General features: G+C 55.1%; 1 protein-coding gene across 11 annotated transcripts in view; it reads right to left on the bottom strand.

The window, feature by feature from the left end:
- The window catches only part of Kcnt1 (potassium sodium-activated channel subfamily T member 1), a 56,514-nt gene that overhangs the window by 5,384 nt on the left and 30,244 nt on the right, over positions 1 to 20,886 (bottom strand). For 3 of the 11 annotated variants that reach the window (XM_021641049.2, XM_060389694.1, XM_021641044.2), the window contains 23 exons: positions 20,718 to 20,792; positions 20,566 to 20,649; positions 19,874 to 19,968; positions 18,777 to 18,957; positions 15,457 to 15,621; positions 15,047 to 15,183; positions 13,535 to 13,598; positions 13,340 to 13,448; positions 12,715 to 12,823; positions 12,354 to 12,503; positions 11,744 to 11,982; positions 10,305 to 10,539; positions 8,671 to 8,776; positions 7,834 to 8,006; positions 7,358 to 7,429; positions 7,068 to 7,202; positions 6,555 to 6,666; positions 3,568 to 3,669; positions 3,207 to 3,350; positions 2,957 to 3,082; positions 2,608 to 2,628; positions 1,481 to 1,811; positions 128 to 190 (listed from right to left, as the gene is read on the bottom strand). In XM_021641049.2, coding sequence (XP_021496724.1) covers positions 128 to 190; positions 1,481 to 1,811; positions 2,608 to 2,628; positions 2,957 to 3,082; positions 3,207 to 3,350; positions 3,568 to 3,669; positions 6,555 to 6,666; positions 7,068 to 7,202; positions 7,358 to 7,429; positions 7,834 to 8,006; positions 8,671 to 8,776; positions 10,305 to 10,539; positions 11,744 to 11,982; positions 12,354 to 12,503; positions 12,715 to 12,823; positions 13,340 to 13,448; positions 13,535 to 13,598; positions 15,047 to 15,183; positions 15,457 to 15,621; positions 18,777 to 18,957; positions 19,874 to 19,968; positions 20,566 to 20,649; positions 20,718 to 20,792 — 3,028 coding nt within the window. The remainder of the gene's footprint in view (positions 1 to 127; positions 191 to 1,480; positions 1,812 to 2,607; positions 2,629 to 2,956; positions 3,083 to 3,206; positions 3,351 to 3,567; positions 3,670 to 6,554; positions 6,667 to 7,067; positions 7,203 to 7,357; positions 7,430 to 7,833; positions 8,007 to 8,670; positions 8,777 to 10,304; positions 10,540 to 11,743; positions 11,983 to 12,353; positions 12,504 to 12,714; positions 12,824 to 13,339; positions 13,449 to 13,534; positions 13,599 to 15,046; positions 15,184 to 15,456; positions 15,622 to 18,776; positions 18,958 to 19,873; positions 19,969 to 20,565; positions 20,650 to 20,717; positions 20,793 to 20,886) is intronic. The other 8 variants (XM_021641052.2, XM_021641045.2, XM_021641047.2 and 5 more) reach the window with 5 other exon arrangements.

Raw genomic sequence — 20,886 nt, 5'->3', positions numbered from 1 at the left:
AGGTCTGAGAACCCACTGTGGACACACAAAGCCCTCTCTTCTCTCCTGGTCACTGCCTGGCCCAGCCAAGGTGGCAAAGGGTTGGCACATCCCGTGTGGTGGCCAGTATTCACTGGAGCAGAATTACCTTGCAAATATCCCAGGTTTACCCGATTCATCACATCACTGGCTGTTAAATTTGCTACGTCCTCTATGGAACACATAGGAGAGGCACAGACAGAAACAGAGAGAGAGATAGGTCAGCAAGCATTGGCGGGGTGGGCACACTGGCACAGCAGAATGGGTGCAGGGCAGTGGCCAGCTACACGCAGACACTGTCCACGCTGGGATAACAGTGGCCAGCACTAGCCACCTCAGAAGCAAGTCAATTGCCAAAGGGAATCTGGCTCTTATCTGCCAAGCTCTGGCAGGTAGGGGTGGGGGTTGCAGAGGCTCAGGGGTACCCAGGGCAGGTGACACGTCTGAGTGTCACTTCTGAGTGTGGTCATGTGGGCCAGACTTTGCATCTGCTAGTACTAGCAATGGCTCATGAATGCTGAAGTCCCCTTAGCCTTGGTGGTTAGCTTCCTGAAGCAGCAGGCTATCCAGGCAAAACTGAGGGGACCGCTAGATCTAGGGCATTGAGGGAACACTCTCCACAGTGTACTCATGGCCAGGGAAGGCTCTGCGTGGTCATGTTCTCAAAAATCTTGCTCTCAGCTGTCCCTGTGCCTTCCCCTTAGTCAAGTCTAGCACTACCTTGTAAATATGCCCAGAATGCCCAATGTGAACTTCCAGCATATGCAGCACCTCCTACTTGGGTGATGATGGACATCAGAATGCAGGGTGGGCCTTGGCAATGGCTAGTGTGGAGGTGCTGAAGAAGTGGGGAGAGGCACAGGCCAGAACAGAGATCTTGGGTGCCCTTTGACCTCATCAGCAGGAAGGCCTGATCAAACTTACACAGATATCACCCAAAAAATGGCACAGAGAGAAGGGGGTTACAAAAATCTGCTCACACAGATACTCCCCTAGGGCTGACTCTGAAGCCACAGAAACCTGCTGACTCCTAGAGAAGAGCATGGGCTGGAGAGAGAAAGGTGCAGGTCGTTCTTGCCGCTGACGACTGCCCCACCCCATCCCTGGCCAGGCCAGGGGTGCGCGGTGGCCCTGCCAACTCCTTGCCTTTCATGTCTTTCATGAAAAGGGAAGACTGGATTTGGCTCTCTATTGAAGGCTTGACGAGCTGGCTTGGCTCATCACTCTGTTTTCTCTAAGTCCAGTCCCTTACTTTATGGTGGAGAAATTGAGGCTCCAAGAGTGGTAGAAGTGAGCTAGTTTGCGGGTCACTCTGCACCTTCTCCACACTAGGTGGGTGCAGCACTCCTCTGCCCTCTGCCGAGCAGGCCCACCATGAGCCAGGGCCATTCCTGCTGGTGTGGGATGCCCATCAGCTGCTCTGCTACTGTCCAGCCTGCCCTGCCCTGTGGTCTGCCCTTACCATAGCCAGTGGTGGGCAGCCCCAGGTGCTTCATTCGGTTCTTGACCAGCTCCGAGAGCTCCTGGCGTTCCGAGCGCCGGGACAGGCTGAGCCGCTGCTGGGTGATCCACTCCGTGGCCGCAGGTGCCTTCCCTGCCTGCTTGCTGCTCTTGCGACTCAGCTTGCGGGCCCACTGCAGGCTCTTGCGGCGCAGTAGTGGGTGCTCCGCTGGGTCAACACTGGCCCCATGGCGGCCATGGGTGCTGCCACTGCCAGATGCAGCCCGTGTGCCCCAGGGTCCCTTGGCATCCCGAGTATCCTCGAAGTCCTCCATGTTCACTGAGATCTGGGACTGGGCAGGCAGGAGGGCTATGGCTGGGGACCCCTGTGGCTTTAGGTGCCAGGAGAGGAGATGGGCCCTGGACCCATATTGTGAACTCCAGCCTTCTCCAGGCCAGAGGACTGTGAGGTCCTACCTTCCCACCTGTACCCAAGTCTGCCTGGCCTCTTGGACCCCCTCAAATATGATCCAGGGTGGAGCCAGCCTGTCTCCAGTTCCCTAGGGCTGAGGGTGCATTTAGTCTCTCCAGGCCGTCATGTCTAGTAGGGTCTGGCTGGTGCCTCTAGCCCAGCATATCCTGGCTTTGCCCTAGCACAGGGGCCCCTGTCTATACCAGCCTCCTCATATGCAGGTGGGGCAGTAGTCCCTGTCCTTGGGAGTCAGTGTAAACAGAGGGAAGTGTGGTAGGCTGTGCATGACTAAGGGGCATGTGAGGTGCTGGGAACAATGTGAGGACCCCATCAGGTAGTTCTTTGCAGAGACTGGGAGGGATAATGAGGGTATGGGGGTCAGGCCATGGGATACCTGCCATTCTGGAGGCTACAGTGTGATCTCCTGATGGTGCATGGAGCTGGGCTGGGGTGAGAGGTAACAGGTGATGTGGGTGAACCTATAGGTGATTTCCCCCTGCCTTGGTTTCCCCACTGTATAGGAGGATGGTGACTGCTGAAAGCCTCCCACCCTGAACTGCCCAGTGGCCAACACATCTAAATTTCCCGCCTGCTTCCCAGGGCCCTGATCCAGGTAGGGAGGAACTTCGAGAAGCAAAGGTGAAGTGGAAACTCCACACAGGGCTCGGGGTGCTCACCTGGGCTCTGAGGTCGTGGGGCTGTAAAGGAAACCAAGGGCTGTGTGGGGCCTGTGGGCATGTCTGCCCCTACCCAGTGTTCCTTAGCTTCTCAGCAGGCACACGGAACATGCAGGGCGGGGGTGGGGGGCGTGCTGCCCACAGCAGGTGGACTGGCCACACCAGACCTTCCCCAATGCCCCACCCAGTCCCCAAGGTCATCGCTCCTCCCAGAGTAGCAGCTGCCCTCACTGGAGGCAAAGGTTTTAGACACTGGAGCCTGCCTGGAAGCATCCTGGCAAACATCCATCATACATGGCTCCCAGAGCTGGGCTGCAACGGGGGAAACTGTAGAGCAATGGGGGTGCACCTCAGCAGAGAAGACGTGGCACTCAGTCCTGTAGATTCCGATGGGGATCTCAGCACTGGAGGAGCAGAGCTTCTGGAAGAGTCGGCCATAAGTGCGGATCCATAGGTCATCCTCAGTTACCTTCATCTGCAACGAGCGGGAAGCCCTGAGCTGGGAAGAGGCTATGGCAGTACCCAGAGCCCCAGAACTGCAGTGACCCAAGGGTGCCAGGCCTGTGTCAGGTGGCACTGTGCACCTTGCCTGTACTTACAGCACAGAGGTAGCCAGAGCCTGGGGTAGTGTCAAGGCCCAACAGCAGCCTGGTGATGGTGATCATGTAGTCCTTCACGAAGGACTGTGGGGCAGCAGGGCCACGTGAGGCAGATGCTCCAGCCTCAGCACACGCAGAAGCCACCTGCCTGCCATCCCAGCACATGAGGTCCAAAAAGGACGGGACCCAAAACCCCCAGAGTGGTACCAGGGTAACCTTGAGGACATGGAGACCTGCTGTTCTCAGGGGACCTTGGGAGGACTGTTCAGAGCAGTGGGAGCAGATATCAGCAAGAGAGTGATTGCGGGCTCTGGTCTGGGATCACGGGACCCTGCCCACCTCCCTCCACATCCCAGCTGACCTGGTAGAGCAGTGTATCCAACATGCTGATACTAAACACTCGGCCAGCAGCAAATGGCAGGCGGAACATGAAGGCCAGGTTGGAGCCATTCTCCCGTTCTTGCTAAAAGAAAGGGGTCCTCAGATGGCACACAGGACTGTGGGTGGCCATCAAAGATGTGTACATAGGATATGTATATGTGTGGTATATGTATGCATGTGTGTACCTGTGTATGTGGTAAGTGCATGCATGCATTTTGTGTGCATGAGCGCATGGTATTTATGTATGTGCACAGGTGTAGTATGTGTATGGTATGTGTACATGGATATGCATCTGTGTGCATACCAACAGACTTCTGGCCAGCAGGCTTGAATGTCCAGCTGCATCCCCCAGACACTGTCAAGGCCAGAGCCTAGGGAGAGTCTGGGGTTCTGGGAAGAGAGTAGGACCCAGGACCTGCAAGATAACATCCTGCATGTGGGAGCAAGGCCCTCACAGACTGAGGCACACACCCAGCATGACCTTGAACCACATTCTGTGATGTCAGGGGCACTGGAGTATGTCAGCAGGAGGGGCTGCTGCTCGCTGCCCTCTTTCGTGTCCACAAAGTTCCAGAGACTGGATATGATGAGGGTTTTTCGGGGGACACATTGCCACGGGTTTAGCGGCTCAGAACTCCATTTCAAGGCTCTGAATTCGAAAGTCTAGTGTGGGCTCTCAGGGGCTGAAGACAGGGCCAGGTGGACCTTGTGCCCTGTGGAGGCTCTGCAGGACCATCTTCCCACCTTAACCTCGGGATGCCCAGAGCCCTTGGCCTGTGTCCTCTTCTTCATTTTCAAAGCCAGCAGTGGAGCTGCTTCCATCTCTGATGTCCTGCCTCTCTTGTACCCTTCTGATTACGTGGGACCAACGTGGGCATGGAGGACCACTTTCCATTTCAAGTTTGTTAATCTGGCCCTGTCTTCCAAGTCCCTGTGCCTGGCATCTGAGGACACTTCCCACAGCATAAGGAATTTGCTTCACGGAAACGCAAACAGCTCTAGAGGCTGTCAGCAGTAGCAGTAGGCAGCCTCTCCACTAGTGAACCCTCTACCAGCCATGTCTTCCGGGTTCCAGAAGGAAACACACAGGACAAGGTAGCAGAAGTGTCTCATTTTGTCCATTCCTGCACTCCAGTAGCAGGCGCAGGCAAGTGCATTGGAAATGCTGGGTCAGTGAGTGAAACAGTGGAACTCGGATGTGTGGCCTTTACTGCCCATGAAGAACCAAGTGTGTCTGAGCTACAAGACATGGTTGTGCCATGTTGCAGTCACTGCCCTCTCACTATGGTATGTGAAGGTGAACCACTGTAGTAACTCAAGCTGTTTTGTAAGAACAGCACTAGATAGGAAATGACCACCTGTGGGCCCTAAGAGACTAGGAGGAAAGGAAGGGCTTCAAATGTTAGTTTCTTCTATTTCAGACAAGGAGTGCACTTTGTTCTTTGACATGGGTGGTCCTACAAAGGGTGGTCCTCAGTGACACACGGGCTTACCATCTCCACGCAGCCACAGCACCAGCAGCCTGCCTCATCATCTCCTTCCTTATTTTGTCTGCCCAGGGCCCAGGTCATCATCCAGTATGAATGCTAGCCCCAACCATCCATGGAGTCACATATCATGGTGTCCTGACTTTCTCAGCTTGTCCCTGTCACCTCTATTGTCACAAAGCCACACTGCCTGAGATGAACAACAGTTGACAAGTCCAGGATGTAGAGAGGTGCCACCAGGTCCATGCTATAGGAAGGAATGAGAGCCCTACCCTCTACTGCTGACTTCTGCCTTAGAGGGCCCAGCTCTGTGAGCAGTTACTGGCTGTGTATGCTGCCTTGTTCATTTCCAGGTTGCCCTGGAGTCCCTGAGGAACAGGGTTGGCCCTGGGCATGACTGTGTGTAGGGACACAGGCTCCACTGTGACTCTGTGCCTTGACACCAGCCTAGTCTACACTTGGTCATACTGTGAGGACCCTCGTGAGACCTAGGGCAGTGGTCTCCCATAATCCTAGTACCTCTGGCTGTTAGGCACACCTTGACCCTTCCTAGTATGGACCCAGATGCTGAGCAGGGTGGAGTCCAGAGTAGTGAGTAGGCTGGACGGCAGGAGCCATGCTGGATGGCAAGGGCTCTGCCTACCTGGCCTCCTCCTGCTTTGGCTCAGCTAGATCCCAGGCTCCTATGGGCCACTTGCACTGAGACCTAGCTTTAGAACAGAGCTGAACTCATGTGCAGCAAGAAACTCCGGAGTTTGTCTGTCTGTTCTGCCTCATATCTGGAATCAGGGTTGGCCCGACAACTCCTGGGCTTATCTCCAGCAGCTCTCCACAAGCATGCTGGCCCAGGCTGAACTTGGGACTCCCATACAACAGCAAGTGTTGGCAGCTGTGACTGCCTCATCCACACCTGGCCTCCACTGCCCTTCCCCCAGTGCCTGGCCATCCCTTGTGTGGATAGCAGGTAGGGCTACAGCTACCATACATCAGAGCAACACAGTGACCTCTCTCCCAAACTCCTGAAGTTCCCCATATTCCTGGGTTCCTGGGCCTTAGTGTGTCTCTAAAACCTTCCTAAGTCCTTGTGTCCCTAAGTTCCACATCTGGCCCAGTGGATACACCTCCCATGGAATTCCAACATCAGAAGTGCAAGAGTTAGGTACAGCTCTGCCACAGCTGCTCCACCTGCTCAGGTTTTGCCCGCCCTCTGGTCCTTAGTGTCCAGGACAGAGGTGGCAAACGGTGCTTGGTGGGCTGTAGGTAACCATTAAAAGTTCCTGGCTGATCCCAGAGAGGATACTACTAACCCGCAGGTGCTCAGGGCAGTAACTCCACAAGGAGAACTCTGCATCAGCCGAGCCCATCTCCTTAGCTTCTGCAGGACAGAAGCCCATGCTCCCACAGCCCTGCTCCCTCCCCTCTCTTCTGCCATCTTTAGGCTCCTTGGTGAAGGATGGCCCACCAGGAAAGGTCCACTTACCTTCTCCAGTTTGGAAAGAGCCAGAGAGTAGCTGTCCTTGGCACGGAACTGCATGAACCGCATGTTGGAAGGGTGTGTGAGCTCCGTGGTAATACTGAGACTGGGGAAAAGCCTGGAGGAAGGATGATTGGGGGAGTTGTCTTCCACTCAGGGCTGAGGGGCTAAGCACTTCCCCGGACTGTGGTCAGGGTTATGTGTATCCCAGATGGGTCCCCCAGGGCTGTGGGGTCTATGGTTGGTCCTGTGGTCATGACTGGGTAGCCTTGTGTTACAGCTACGGGGGTTGGTCAGGTCTGTGGTGGGTCCCATAGCCTTTGAAGTGTAGTCTTGTGGGTCTTGTGGTGAGGTCTGTGGACACTGATGGTCCTGTGGTCATAGCTGTGGGGTCTTTTGTGGGTCCAATGGTCAGGGTTGTGAACTCTGATAGGTCCTGTGGTTGGATTCTCACAGTGGCTCCATAACCACTTCTGTGGAGACCTCACATGAGGCCACTCCCATGGGTCAGGGACTCACCGGAACATGGTCTGCACATTGACAATGGTCTTGGCGTCTGCCATGTAGTCCTCTTCAGCACTCATGGTGCTTTCCTTGTCCACCACCACCAGATTGTCAGCATAGATGATGCCACACTGCAGCAGGCTATCCAGGCTACACAGGGCAAGGAGTTGGGCCACAGGATTGCCCCCAATTCCCTCCCAGTCCCCCTCTTCCCCTAGCTTGGGGCTGACTACTCATTTGAGGAGCTCTGGGGGAAGATGGCAGAGAGACAACAGGCACCCCGGCAATGGCTGTTCTCATCTTACTTGTCCACGGAGCCCTCCATGTAGTAGACCATAGGGAAGCAACAGATGGCCTCCAGGAAGTGATGGTCAGGCCTGTGGGGACAACAGGGCCTGGAGGTGCCACCTGGTCTATGGCGTTTCCTCCCCACACTCCTGGGGCCCCAAAAACATGGGACTGAGAGGGTTCAAGGCCAAAGGGTCTGCCACTTATTCAATTTAGGAAACTGAGGCCCTGGACTTGTTGAGGTTATACAGCCAAGATTTGGCCTTGGGCTCTGGCTGCCAGGCTTCGTGGGTCCTTGGTTTGAAAGGGGTTGTGGTTTTGGGAATCCTGGTGGTCCTGGTACCTGGGAGGAAAACTAGAAGGGGAAGCTGCTAAGGCCTGCAAGGCAAGGGATGCATGGCTGCAGAAGACAACAGGGGACTAGCCAGAGATGCCCCACCCCCGCCATGCACACACAGAAAGGAGGCACTGTGAGGACTGCACTCTGCCTCACTTGTTGTCAAGCAGCAGCACGATGGGGTTGAGCTCCCGGCGGGACCGATAGTAGGCTCGCAGAGGCACAATGAAGTTGTAGAGCCCATTGCCGGCTGTCTCAGCAGAGACGATAATCAGCTTGTTCTTGAACCCGTAGGCCTTGGCATCCTCATAGCTGTTGTGTTTGCAGCCCTGGGGATGTGGGGGAACCCAGGCTGGGCACCACCCTGGCTGGGGAGAAACTAGTGGGCCAACAACAGAGGACATGCAACGGGTAGCACATGGGAGCCCTGGGGAGATATGGGGCCACCAGCCACCAGGGCCCAATCTGCTGGCAACCACTGAAAGTCAGCACCCCACAAAGCTTGGTGGAAGCCCAGCCAGTAAAGCATCTAGCTACAGAAATACAGAGGGCCAAGTCATGCTTGCACAGGAGTGTGTGTATGTGTGCGTGTGTGTGTGTGCGTGCGTATGGGTGTGAATGCATATCCCACCAACCACAGAGTCCAAGCTCTTCAAATGTCAACAAGGGATTCCGAGGAAGGCAGAGAGAGGGAATGACAGGCGTGCACTGCCTGAAAGAATGACAAAGGCCCTTGGAGCCTTGGGTTGCTCCTGAGAGCAGCCCCTAGCTCTGCCTGATTCTGGCAATGGGTTATGTGAGGAGATAGTCCTCCCTGGCTGGAAACACACAAGGCATTTGAGGGTGAGGGACACTATGGTCCTAACCTCTCAGGTGGAGTCAGGCAGGGAAGGATCTGCTCCTGCACCATTTTGCAGCATGACGTGAACACCAAAGTGGGATAGCAGATGGCCAGAGCAGAGTGTAGGTGTAGCTGTGGGGACTCGGTCCTACCTTGTCCAGTCGCAGGCAGCAGAAGGGGGCTTTCACAGGCAGAAGGTGGCACAAGGTTGGGGAGCTGCCAATGTAGGGTGAGTTGGGGGGGTAGCCCTTCACATACCTGGATGAAGACAGGGACCACAGCATGGCATCATGGCATAGTGGCCTGGCCACTTCAAACCTGCCCTTTACCCAGTACTAGCAGAGATGGCTCACCACCTCCCAACTCTTATTCCCTACATCTGCCTGGGGCAGCTACATGAGATAAGATCTCAGGGACCTGGCCCTGCTTCCCAGGCTAGGGCTGGGGCTCACCAAGGCCCCAGAGTTGCTCAGGCTGAGGTGGGGCACAGAGGAACTATTTGTTGCTGCTCCCAACACAGGACCCAACAAGGGCTGGGAGTGTTGCTGCCCATGAGGAAGTCCCCTAACAGTCAACCCTCAGCTACTCAGATGGCAGTGGGGGGGGAGGGGTAGCCTTGTATCGCTGGAGAAAAACTCCGTACACAATATACTCAGTGCAGACATTAACACATTCACGTAGAAGAAAACACAGGAACAGACACATGTACGTGAGTGTGCACAAACACACACACTTGCACACATGCACATGTACAAAACACACATGCATACACAAGCAATACCCACCCACCTCCACACATATATCTACACATTCATATTCTGTCTGTCTGCCTCCCTGCCTCTCTCCCTCCCTGCCTCTCTGCCTCCTTTGTTCCCCCCCTTCCTTCCTCTCCCCCACTCTCTGAAGCCTGGAAGCCAAGACTATCAGGGCTGTAATCACTGGTCCCCTGCGTGATGCCCATGGCACCCAGGTGATGAGACAGGTACTGGGGCCAGTAGTTCCAGTAGGCCAGACTAGCCTCTCAGAAGGCTGCCTTCCCCCCTCCCCACACCCTCCAATGACCAATACACACCATGCATATGCTGTAACCAGTCACAAACCTTTAGCTTTCTTTCCATGTGCCTTAAGGGACACAGCCACAGGGACCCCCGTGGTACTTTCTGCTTGCAGGATCAGGGAGACCCGCCAATGACCCCTCAACCTTAGAGCAGCTGCCAGCAGGAAGACGACCTGACTGAGGTCAAGGTAGCTGATCTGTTGAGGACTTACTAAGGTCGCTATTGGTCTCAGACAGGAAGACTTGGCCTCAGTCTCCCTGCCAGAGTGACCACTTTGGGTAGGTGTGTAGTCTTTGGTTCTGGACAGGGGCTTGACCTCTACAGACCCTGCCCCAAGAACACCCACCTGAAATGAGGTGGGCCACACCCACAGTACCAAGAGTTGCTGAGCTCAGGAATATCTGCGGTCACTACCTGGCTGTACACCAGCTGGTGGAGGAACCAAGGGCAGACAGCTCAAGGTCGAGCAGGTGTGGGCTGCTGTAACCCCTGCCTTGCTTATGTGTGCCACTGTGGGGTCTGAGAGCCTAGCACACCAGAATGCTCTCAAGTGCTTGCTTCCCAGGACTAGGCTTGGGGGTAGGTAGAGGACCTCTGCTTTGACTCCCTGTGTACTGGGGGCCCATCCTGAGAACTCCCTTTGCAAGGCAGGGATTGCCACAGATGGAGCATACCCAGCACTGGGGACCTTTCCCTCCCCTGAAGGTTGAGCTCCACTCAGCACTCACTCAATCACAGAGAGCCCCTCGTCGTCTGAGGGTGTCACCTCGTCTTCTGACTGGTCACTCAGGAGGTCGCAGGGCAACAGGGCTGAGCTGTCCGCCAGCTCTAGAACAGGTGCAATGCTGGGGCGCCGACTACCGGAGCCGTTCTCCGTGGGCAGAGCCAGCTTGCTGCTGCCTCCACCACTGCCACCCTGGGAGGGCCGGCAATCTGTGTTCTGCAGGTCCATGGCCACTGTCCCTGGACAGAGGGGTGGAACCTGACCAGCAGCCCTTCCCAGCCCACTGTCTGGGCCAGCTGTGTGGCCCCAGGAATTTCGGCATGTCCCTGAGTCTCAGGACAAGGAGCCCCTGCCCTCCAGAGATGGTGATGTTGAGTAGACCCCACGGGCCCCCATCCAAACTGGTTGCCATGACTGATGCTGACCTCCTGGGGGAAGGCGCTAGGGCTCGTGGGAAGCTGGCTGTTCTGCTCTAAGGACAGGACTCAGGAGTGTGGCCATACAGTAACAACAGGAGCAGCGAGGCCATTTTGCACCTGTTGGTCTTTGTTGCTCCCACCCCAGTCCAGCCCTACTAGTTTGGGGTTGCCAAGCTACTAAGTGTGGTTGGCTCAAGGATGCAGCTCTGGGCCAGAACTGAGGGTAGGAGGGCTTCTGAGTCACTCTGTTTCCTTAGAGGGCATGGGGGTGAACAAATAGCAGGTAATGGGTAGAGGCTGGGCTGGGCAGCGGGAAGCCCAGCTCCAGCTCTTCCCCAGTCCTGACCACCCGGGCAAGCTGCTACTGGAGGAGTGGCAGCTTCAGTCTGACAGCTGCTGGCACACATCACATGTCACTGAGGATGTGTGCCATAGCGTCAAAGCATATGGTTCCCTAGAGACCACTTAGGCCGGGCATACAGTGTGCTTATTAGTGTCAACTTGCCTTGTGGGCCACAGCTTGGGCCTAGCATCACATGAGAGGTCATTGCCTGGAGAGCCTGTTGGTCTGTGGCCTGAGAGGCCAAAGGACCAGTTCCTGTTCTCCACTGTCCCCACAAGTGCTGCCTCTGAGCCTTAGCCAAACCCTGTTCAGAAAGCCACTTGAACCAGTTCTGGGAAGACAGCAGTTCCAGGGAAGAGCCCTGAAGCTAAACAGAAGCTAACCGTAGACAATGTACATCCAGAGCCTTCATGTATGCAAGGGATACCCTGGGTGATAGAACTACAGGGGCCTCTGGTTAGTAATTCATCTACCACATACTCCACAGTTACCCAGGTAACTGATGCTCACCAAAACTGATAGGTGAGGGTACTCCAATTAGATCCCAAACCCAATGCCCAGAGAGGCTCACACTGTCCGAGACAGAGCTGAGCCTCTGGGTCTCCTGCCCAGGGGCAGGTGGGGTGTGGAGCTCACCCTGGGAACCCAGCCATCTGCCACCTGCATGCTGTTTCAGCTCACCCATAGAGGCGATGATGCTATGCACTGGGAGCCGGGAAGGCCCCTCGTAAAGGGCCTGCCCTGCAAGACCCCGCCTCTTCTGCTTCTCCTCCTGCTTGAAGATGAAGGCTGAGTTCTCCTCCTTGGTAATGTTGATGTAGAAGCAGGTGTCAGAGGCAGCCAGGATGTGCCGTGGCCCCGGGTTCAGCAAGATACTCTTGTTCTCCTCACGCTTCAGCCCAATGAGGCACACACCATACCTGAGCAGACACGGCCTGGAGCATCAGGGCCACTCCTACACCCTGTGGCTTGAGCTGTCCTCCTAGGGACCCTACCCAGAGCTCTTGGACAAGGCCTCGCTTTGGGTGTTGGGTACCAGAGGACAGCCTTAGTAGCATCAGAGAGGAGTGGCCACGTGGCAGGTGCTTACATGAACCCTTGTCCTGGGATGTCCTGACTTGGCCATCCTCACCAGGCAGGGCCAGGCTACTCTGTCCTGAGTTGAGACTCTGTGACCTCCTGCCCCAGGGCCCCACCCATGCTGGCCTGGCACTGGGTGGGGAAGATGAGTAGCCCAGTGGTGGTGGGAATGACAAGCGCAATCCTATATTCAGCTCCAAGGGCCACGTACTTCTTGTGTGCGTGAAAGGCTGCGTAGGTGAAGCTCTTGCCTTCGTACTCCCGGAAGAATTTGCTTTCACCCATGCGAATGTGGTATACTTCATTGCCCGAGCAGCGCCCATACATGCGCTGCCACTGCTCTGGCGATTCCTGTCCTTCCCTACCGGAAGAGAAGGGCAAGGAGGCTGTCACCCTCAGCCAGGGCTGCCCCTCCTACCCACTGGTTAAATGCACCCTGCGTCTCCCTGGACCCCTTCCTGTGCCAGACCTCTGCCCACTACATGCCCTCCTCCTCCATGGAGCCCGCCCTGCCTTGTGGGGTTGATCGGGATGGCCAGGGCGTGGTAGTCGGTCTGGCACAGGGCACTCACTGGCCACGGGATGTGTGCACCAGAAGGGTGATGAGGGTGGAGGTGGCCGGGCAGATGCAGTTCAGGGCCAGCATGGCGTACTTGCACTCCTCCTCGCACACCACATGGTCTGTGGGAACTGTAGAGTCAGGGCCCACCTTCCCTGCTGTCTGCGGTCCCTCCCCATAGCACCCAAATCTTTCTAAATGTGTGTGAAGAGACTCTTGCTTGGTATCCCCTGGAAGCCCGTTCTGAACAGCCAATTCCTGCTCAGCAATAGTTCAGGATCTCTGTGAGCTGCACTGAGTCCCAAAGGAGCAGCTACGTTTTCTGGGATCACCTCAGCTCTACCCATGTGGGCCCTTATCTGTCCCCCAGGTGACCCTAGATGTCCAGCACAGACCCTGTCCATACAGGTTTTGGTCAGTGTTCCTATTTCCCACACCGCCTCGGGCTCCTGATCTCACAGACTTTGGCCCCAGATCAAGGCCAGATCCTTTGCCAAGGCTACCCCTGAAGCAGAGATCTAGAGGGAATGTTGTCCCACGGGCAAACCTCCCTTGACCCTATGAGAGGCATACTCTACTCCCACCCTTCACCCCCTTGCAGCCTGCAGACACATGATGACACAGGGCCCCAAACACACCCGCAAATTTGACGTGAAACTTGTTTTCAGGCTTGAGGATCTGGACGTAGAGGGGACAGTTGGGGGCAAAGTCTTTCACAGCCCAGGCTCGAAGGATGGTCTGGTGATCCTGGGGGGAGGTGTGGTTGGTGTTGGAGGGCCTACTGCTGAGGGCAGGCAGGCAGTGCAGGCTGGGGGGAGTCTGTCTGAACTCACCGCAGCTGTGCGGTCCACCTCATTCCTGCTGCTGAGGATAAAGCAGGCCTCTCCATTGTCCATCCTGAAGAACACCAGCTGCTGAGTGTGGCTAAGGACCCAGAAGGCCTCCCCAGGAGGTCTGGAGAGGCCTGGCATGTGAAGGGTGAGAAAGGATGGCCAAGCAGGGGCCATCCTTGACAAGACAGGGGCCTGACAAGACAGCTAAGCTTGGCCCAGCAGATCCTAGCATCAAATCCTGCTGTGTACCCCACGGGCCCCAGCCTCCCCAGATTCTCCCGGCACATTCTGAGCAGGTAACTATTCCAGGACACCACCTCAGAGACCAAGCTCAGACACTGAACAAGGCTTGGAATCACCTTTGGCCAGTGGGAACCACTGAGGGTTTCTAAGCTGTGGCGTGCTGGTGCCTGGGAAGGGTCTCTGAGCCAATCTCTGCCACATCCAACTACACATTGGCTTAGGGTAAGAAAATGGGTTCTCTTGTCTTACTGGTGCTGATGACCTAGGTCCTAGGGCACTGTCCAGTATCTAGGGCCCATCTCCTGGGCTCCCATCAACCCTGTGTTGGAACATAGAACCTGTCCTCTCTTCTGCCTGACCACTCAGCAGCCTGGACTTGGGTGGTCATGTCTAGCTCCTTCCAGATTCCTAGCAGGCCAAATACACAAAACAGCTCTTCTCTGCAGAGGGTCAGTCTGAGAAACCTTTACCCCAGAAGCAGGGTAGTGAAACCTCAGACCACCTCACATTGGTGCCTGCCCCACACAAACTGTGTGTGCCTCCATGCCTGCCTGGCACTTCTGCTCTCCTGCCTGCCACCCCAGAGCTGGACACAAGCACGTACAGTCTCATGGGAATTGGGCAGGATCCCAAAAAGGCTGCATCCATGGGAGTTCCAGCCTGGTGTTCTGGGGATGAGGGAGCTGGGCCATTGTCCTGCTTGCCCTTGGCCCTGCATCACCTGTACCATACAACAAAGACCACAGGAACCTTCTGGAAGAAAAATGTGGTATGACAGGCTTTGGGGGAAGAATCCCAGATGGTGCGGTAGCACATTCTAGTTACATGTTAACAGCACACTCTTGTCACCTCAAGTCACTCTGTCAACTTGTCTTTAAATCAAGAGCCACCCTCAGCCCTCGTGCCTTCATCACTGACTCTCAGCAGCTGGTTTTTCCCACCTCTAGTCTATTTTAAGCTCCCTAAAACCTAACAGAGAAAATCCCCAGACTCAGAGCAGGAGAGGGAAAAGTGCCCAAAGGCAAGACGCACAGCTGAACAGAGACCACAGCTTGGCCAGGTGTGTTTATTACTCTGTCCAGCAGTGACTGGCATGTACATGTGGAGCAAGGCTCTAGGGTCCCACTCACCTGGATCTAGACTCTGACCATTTCACCCCTCCTATCTCCACATGGGACTCCTGCCTGCCTCAGGCAGCTATGCCTGTCGTGGCCCCACCTCTACCTGGGGAAGCCTAGGGGTGGCTATACTGTCCTGGCTGGCACTCACTTGGCTCGCATGAGGTCCTGGTCCTTGAGGGCAGAGCCCTGGAGGTAGATGACCCGCTGGGACCACAGGGGAATCTGCAGTACCCTCCGCACCTGGACATCCATTTCGGAGGGACACAAGATGACCACGTAGTAGTCCTGCTGGCAAAGCTGTATGTCAATGCCTCTGAGCAGGCTCCAGACCCCAGCCTGTACTGTTTCCTGGGTGGTGTCACTCCTGAGGCCTTATGGGACCACCACAGGCCCACCAACCCACTCACACACAGGATACGATAACCAGGGTCTAGAGTGCTCAGGAGCCTTGCACAAGCATGTGGCAGTCCTGTACCGGATTGGGAGTTGGGGAGTAGGTAACTACTCTGGGAGCCTCAAAGAAATCTGCGGGCTCCCCAGGCGTGCCCGCAGTCTTACCTGGAGCCGGGGGTGGGCATAGAACTCATTCAGAAAATCCATGAGGAGGTCAATCTTGAGGGAGCTCACGCACAGAACCACATGCTTCTCTGTCTGTGCTCGGTGGCGGCTGTAGTTGCCCCCTGACTTCTGCCGCTCCATCCAGAGGTAGACAAGCTCTTCGAACTGTAGGGAGGGAGGAATGGGTACAGGCATCTGATGGGTGACAAGGGTGGGGCAGGCTGTGGGGTAGCATGGCATGGGTGCTGTCCCAGGCAGAAATGCCAGGTGCTGAGGACAGAAAGTAAGAGCAGGCCTGCCTGGCTGGCAGGATGCAGGAGTGATGGGGATGGTGACCTGAGCAGAGGCCAAAGCAGGACCAGGAGATGATCTGTATAAAGCGGTGTCAGAAACTCGTGTACGACACAGGTCATGTCACATTCAGCTTGTGGGCTCAGAAGTCACATGGACAGCAGTGGATGCCAGAGCCTTACTCTGGACATCTGGACAGACATGACAGTCTTGGTTCCTGCTGTCAGCTTTCCTGACAGTATCAGGAAGTCTTTAGCATTGAAATTAGGTCTGGCTCTCTATCAGCAGTGACCAGGTTCCTGATGTGGAAGCCACAGTGGGGTCCCCTCGGGATGGGTGGGAAGAGTTGTGGTGAGGACTGCCAGGTTCACATCTGCCTGGGCCACGTGAGCTAATGCAGCACTGGCTCTGCCCAAGGCTTCATACTGCATGTGGCTCTGAGGTCAGAGGTCCACTACCTATTCCATCTTGGGAATCAGGACCCCACATGGCTTTAGCCCATTTCTGAATGGACTGTTGGCAGTAGACCCTGACTGTTATGTCCACTCTCAGAAGTGATGTAATCTTCTCACTTCCACAGGTCCTCATGAGGAAGCCCGTGGCCAGGGAGTTATTCAAGACCTTAAGGTTGGGGAACACAGGGGGATCCTGCAGGTGGACCAGGATGGCACACTGCTGCTGGACACCTGGGCTTGCTTCCAACAACTCTCAGGCCTCAGTTTCCTTACTTGAAAAGTGTAAGAATAGTGCCTGTTTTACAGGATTCTGATTCTGATTCTAAGAGAGCTAATGAAGACTTGACAGTGATTCCTAGTCACTCTCTGCTCAGAATCTTGAGATGGGAGCTGATTTGGGGGGGGGGTAGTTATGGCTGAAATTTGTTGACCTGAGGTCATCTTGGATTATGGCGACTCCTAAATCCAATTTCCGTGAGGTCCTTGTAGGTGGGACAAGGGCCACAAGGTCATGTAGAGATAGGCAAACAGTGGAGGATGTGGTCAGGAGGCTACAACAACATGGAAACTATCAAATAATGGGTCCTGAGCATCCCCAGTGCCCCACTGCAGCTTCATTCTGACCTGGGCTCCAGAATACCTGCTGCCTAATCTTAAACACTGGGCCCTTAGACCCCATGAACGAGAGTAAGCCTCAGAGTCAGGGCTCCACTTCAGAGCCTCTGAGAAGGCAAAAAAAAAAAAAAAAAAAAAAATTTTTGTTCTTCTTTCGTTTCAAAGTGATTCTAGCTAGGGCTTTGGGGAAGGGACTGGGGTATCCAGAGAGAAGATTGTCCTGATAGAAAAGTAGAAAAGGCTGAGATTCAAGATGGCTGGATTGGGCTGCCTGTCCATTGACCCCTCCCTGACACTGTCTTTAACTTTTGATAGGTCAGGGTATCATGGACAAGTCACTGAATAGCTGGTGGGGCTAGGAGGTGAGAAGCCAGGAGGGAGTTCTGATGGCGTTGCAGAGGGGGTGGGGCAGCAGCACAGTGAGGGTAGGATCTATATCGAGTTAAGTGGGCTCCCAAAAAATATGACTTCCCGGAACCTCAGAATGTGACTTCATTTGGAAAAATAAAAGGGGCCTTTGTAGAGATCAGGATGTGGCGTTTATGTCAGGAACCTGATGCTTGATCAGGATGACTACCAGGAGCTTTGACAGCTAAATCTTGGGTGTCATACCATCAAAGCTCATATTGGAGGAGCTGACAAGGGTGCCAAGTGCAGCTAGAAGAAAGGAGAAGGGGGTAGGAGGAAGAGAAGGTAAGGCCATGTGCAGGGCAGATAATTTAGAATGATTTGTCTGTAGGCCAAGAGACGCTGAGGGCCACAAGCTGAGGCAGGGCGAACACCATGATGTTAGAGCTCTGAGACCTGATTCTGGACCTGTGTCTGCTTCTAAGTCCGTGGTGTGTGGCCACCTTTCAGCAGTCTTGGGAGACACCTGCACACTACAGCCCCAGTCCTCACATGGGGAGTTGGTCTTGAACCTCCTGAAGGCTGAGATCACAGGTGGGTACTATGAAAGGCCTGGCCAGGATAGCAAGGATCCAAGAAGCTCTGAACCAGAGAAGGAAGGGTTGAAGACACCTTTCAGAGCATTCTATGCAGAGCCTCAGGAGTGGAAGTGCTGTTGGAGAAATGGAGCGGTGTGCCTGGGGCTGAGGCAGGCCCACCCCCATCCTACCGTACACACTCCCTTCTGAGTGCGCTTGGCCCTCTGTGTGAGAAGCTAACCTTAAACCCTGTAAGAGAACAGACTTGTGATTGAGGGAGGGAATGGTCCTTTTAGGTTAGAAAGGAAAATGTTAAGGGGAAAGTTCTGTGGATTAGACCTCATTAAAACCTCAGCTGCCTGGAGAAGGGCAGGGCCTTTGAACAAGGCTAGGAATGAGGTCACAGACCAGAAGCTGAGCAGCAGAATGTTGAATGTTCCAGGACTGGCTTCTGGACAGAGAAGCTGACAGGTGGGGGGAGAAATGCCTGGAAAGATACAGATGGGTGACAGGGATACAATTAGCACTTTTGGCTTTCAGTGCAGCATACTCTGGACAATGGCACTGGGGAGCCAGGCAGCTCCCAGCCATGGAGAAGTAGGGGGTGCCTGTGGGGCTTGGGGCTCAGTGCTGCAAGGCCAGAGCTCAGAGTAAGCAATGACACCTCAATTTGACCCTGTGGCCCTGAAAGTTGCTTGGCTGTGGTTGGGAAAGAGGGGCAAGTTCACCCCACAATCTGTCTCTGTATAGGTTCTTAAGGGGTCACCTGGGCACCAAAGACCCTCTGGAAGGAAGAGCCTATGGTCTGTAGATGCTCTTGGGCAGAACACCACCTCACTGTTCACCAGTCAAGGGAGAACCTCTGCAGTGACTCACCAGAGAACTGGGAATTCCTCTGGCTCCAGTGCTCTCCCAGGTATGGCCTTCTAGAGTGTGTTCAGTGTGTTCACAACCCCCATGGACCCCTCCTGTCATTTTGTCACTCCTCAGGGAATGTCTCCTGGCTATCCCTGTGCTGAGCATGAGGACTCACCTGCAGTGGGAGTACCACAAGGGTCACACATATCAGGATGACCACCAGGAGCTGGGAGGGCCAGATCTTGGGTGTTACATCACCGAAGCCCACAGTTGAGAAAGTGACGATGCAGAAGTAGAAGGACGTCAGCAGGTTCAAGTTCCCACCTGCCCTTTCCAGGTGCTGGATCCCACAGGTCCTAGAAATCCAAAGAGTAGGGCTGTAGCAGTGTGGGCAGGGGCTGCCGCCATGGATGGGAGGAGGTGAATGGTAAGAGACAGGGCTGTGATGTGGAGTGGGGCTGCCTGACTTGGCTGCTGCAGATAGGGAAACAGGGCCTTCCCACCTTGCCCCTTCAGAGGAGTAAGGCTCTACCAGTCTTAGTATCTAAGTACTACACCCTGATCATTGGGGTACTGAGTGAAGATGTGGAGCTGGGCCTGGATGCCCATCACAGACAAGTGGACCTTGCCCCCTACTCCCAGGCTGAGTTTACGTCTGGGCCTGGGAAAGCAGTTCATCCTAATCACCAGTAAGGAGGTGGGGCTGCAATGGTGAGAGAACCCCTTCAGTATAGCAAAGGGGTGTGGCTGCAACAGTGATGGGGTGGGGCTGCCAAAAGCACCAGCAGTTCCTAACCCCAAGCCCTGCTAACCAGTCCTCTAGGCCCTGCAGCCACTCCTTGCCTGAAGGATATCAGGAGTGACTAGGCCTTTTAAGGACATGGAGCAGAGCTACTCCACAGGCAGATGCAGGAGGCTGGCAGGTCTGCCAATGTGACCAGAAGTTCCCCATTCTAGGTGACTCTCCAAAAGACTCTGGCTGCTTCTAGACTCTGTTCTCAGCTGGATATCAAACCAAATGGTCCCCAATCAGCCCAGGGCCAGTTCCCTTCAGAGTAGCAAACACAGCAAGCTGGGCAAGGCACCTGCAAGTTCAGACGTTGGGCCGTTGAATCCCTGAGCCCTGGAAGCAAGAGTTTGGAGCTAAGCTCTACAGTCAGCTTTGTCCCATCTGCCACTGTCTCTTGGCCTGTCTTCTAGGTTTGAGATCTGCCCCAGGACTGTGCTAGCCATGGTCACCTGATGGGACCATGAGATGTCTAGGGCACTCACCCTGTGAAGACAAGGCATAGCAGGGTGCAGAAGAGGATGAGCACCTGGTTGAACATGGCTGACTGTGTGCGCAGGATGGCACGGTGGAAGTCATTCTGCAGAGAATGCAGCCATCAGAAGGCAGGACCCACAGACACCCTCATGCATAATAGCAGAGATCTGGTCACACTTCCATCCCAGGGGAGGGTTACAGGCAATCTTGACCTGTGCTGGTCACCCTGACCTTAGCTTGGTCACAGGATCAGCCATGCCCTGGGGTGAGGTCAAGATATGCCAGAGGGCAGATAACCTTTGATTTCAAAACTGTTGTCACTGTATAACTAGAATAGGGCTGAGTCAAGGGGACTGGCCAGGAGGGGCAGGCCACTAGGGAGATAGTGATCATCCTGGCTACCATTTATAGGAAATGGTATAGCATAGTCCATCCAGCAGAGGCTAGCTAGCCAGGGGGCTAGTTGGAGCCTGCATTCATCTGGCCCTGGTTTTGTGGCCCAGGTCTGGTTATGCTTGCTCAGACCCCACGCCCTCTCCCACCTTCTCAGCCCTGGAAAAGCTGTCTTCACAGAAAGAGGAAACCCAAGGTTAGACTACAATGCATTACTGTGGCATGCAGTTTCCTGGCCACTGCCTGGACCTGCCAGCAGGTGGGAAAACTATTCTCCTGGAGCTGGCAAGGGCCAGACCTTACTTACGATCATGTTCTCCAGTGCATGCTTGGCCAGCCAGCAGTTGAGAAACACAGGGATGAACAGGTTCCGAAGAGGTGGCCAGAAGACCTGTGGTGTGCAGGGGAGAGGTCAGATGGGGTTTGGGTAGCAGAGCTTGGGGGCTGGGGCTTACCCACCGTGATGATGAAGGGCAGTGTGTTGATCATCTCCAAGACGAAAGACACATGGAAGATTTGCTCCCAGATGTTGCCCTGGGTGGGGGTGGGGGGGCAGAGGGACTTCAGAACCAGTGAGGGGCAGGGACAGGGCCATAGGGTAATTAGGTTCAGGGAAGGGGGCTGGGAG

Source organism: Meriones unguiculatus, chromosome 8 (genome assembly GCF_030254825.1).
Source record: "Meriones unguiculatus strain TT.TT164.6M chromosome 8, Bangor_MerUng_6.1, whole genome shotgun sequence".
NCBI lineage: Eukaryota > Metazoa > Chordata > Mammalia > Rodentia > Muridae > Meriones > Meriones unguiculatus.
Note: the sequence above shows the minus strand (reverse complement) of the source record. Positions and strands in the feature narration are given on the sequence as shown.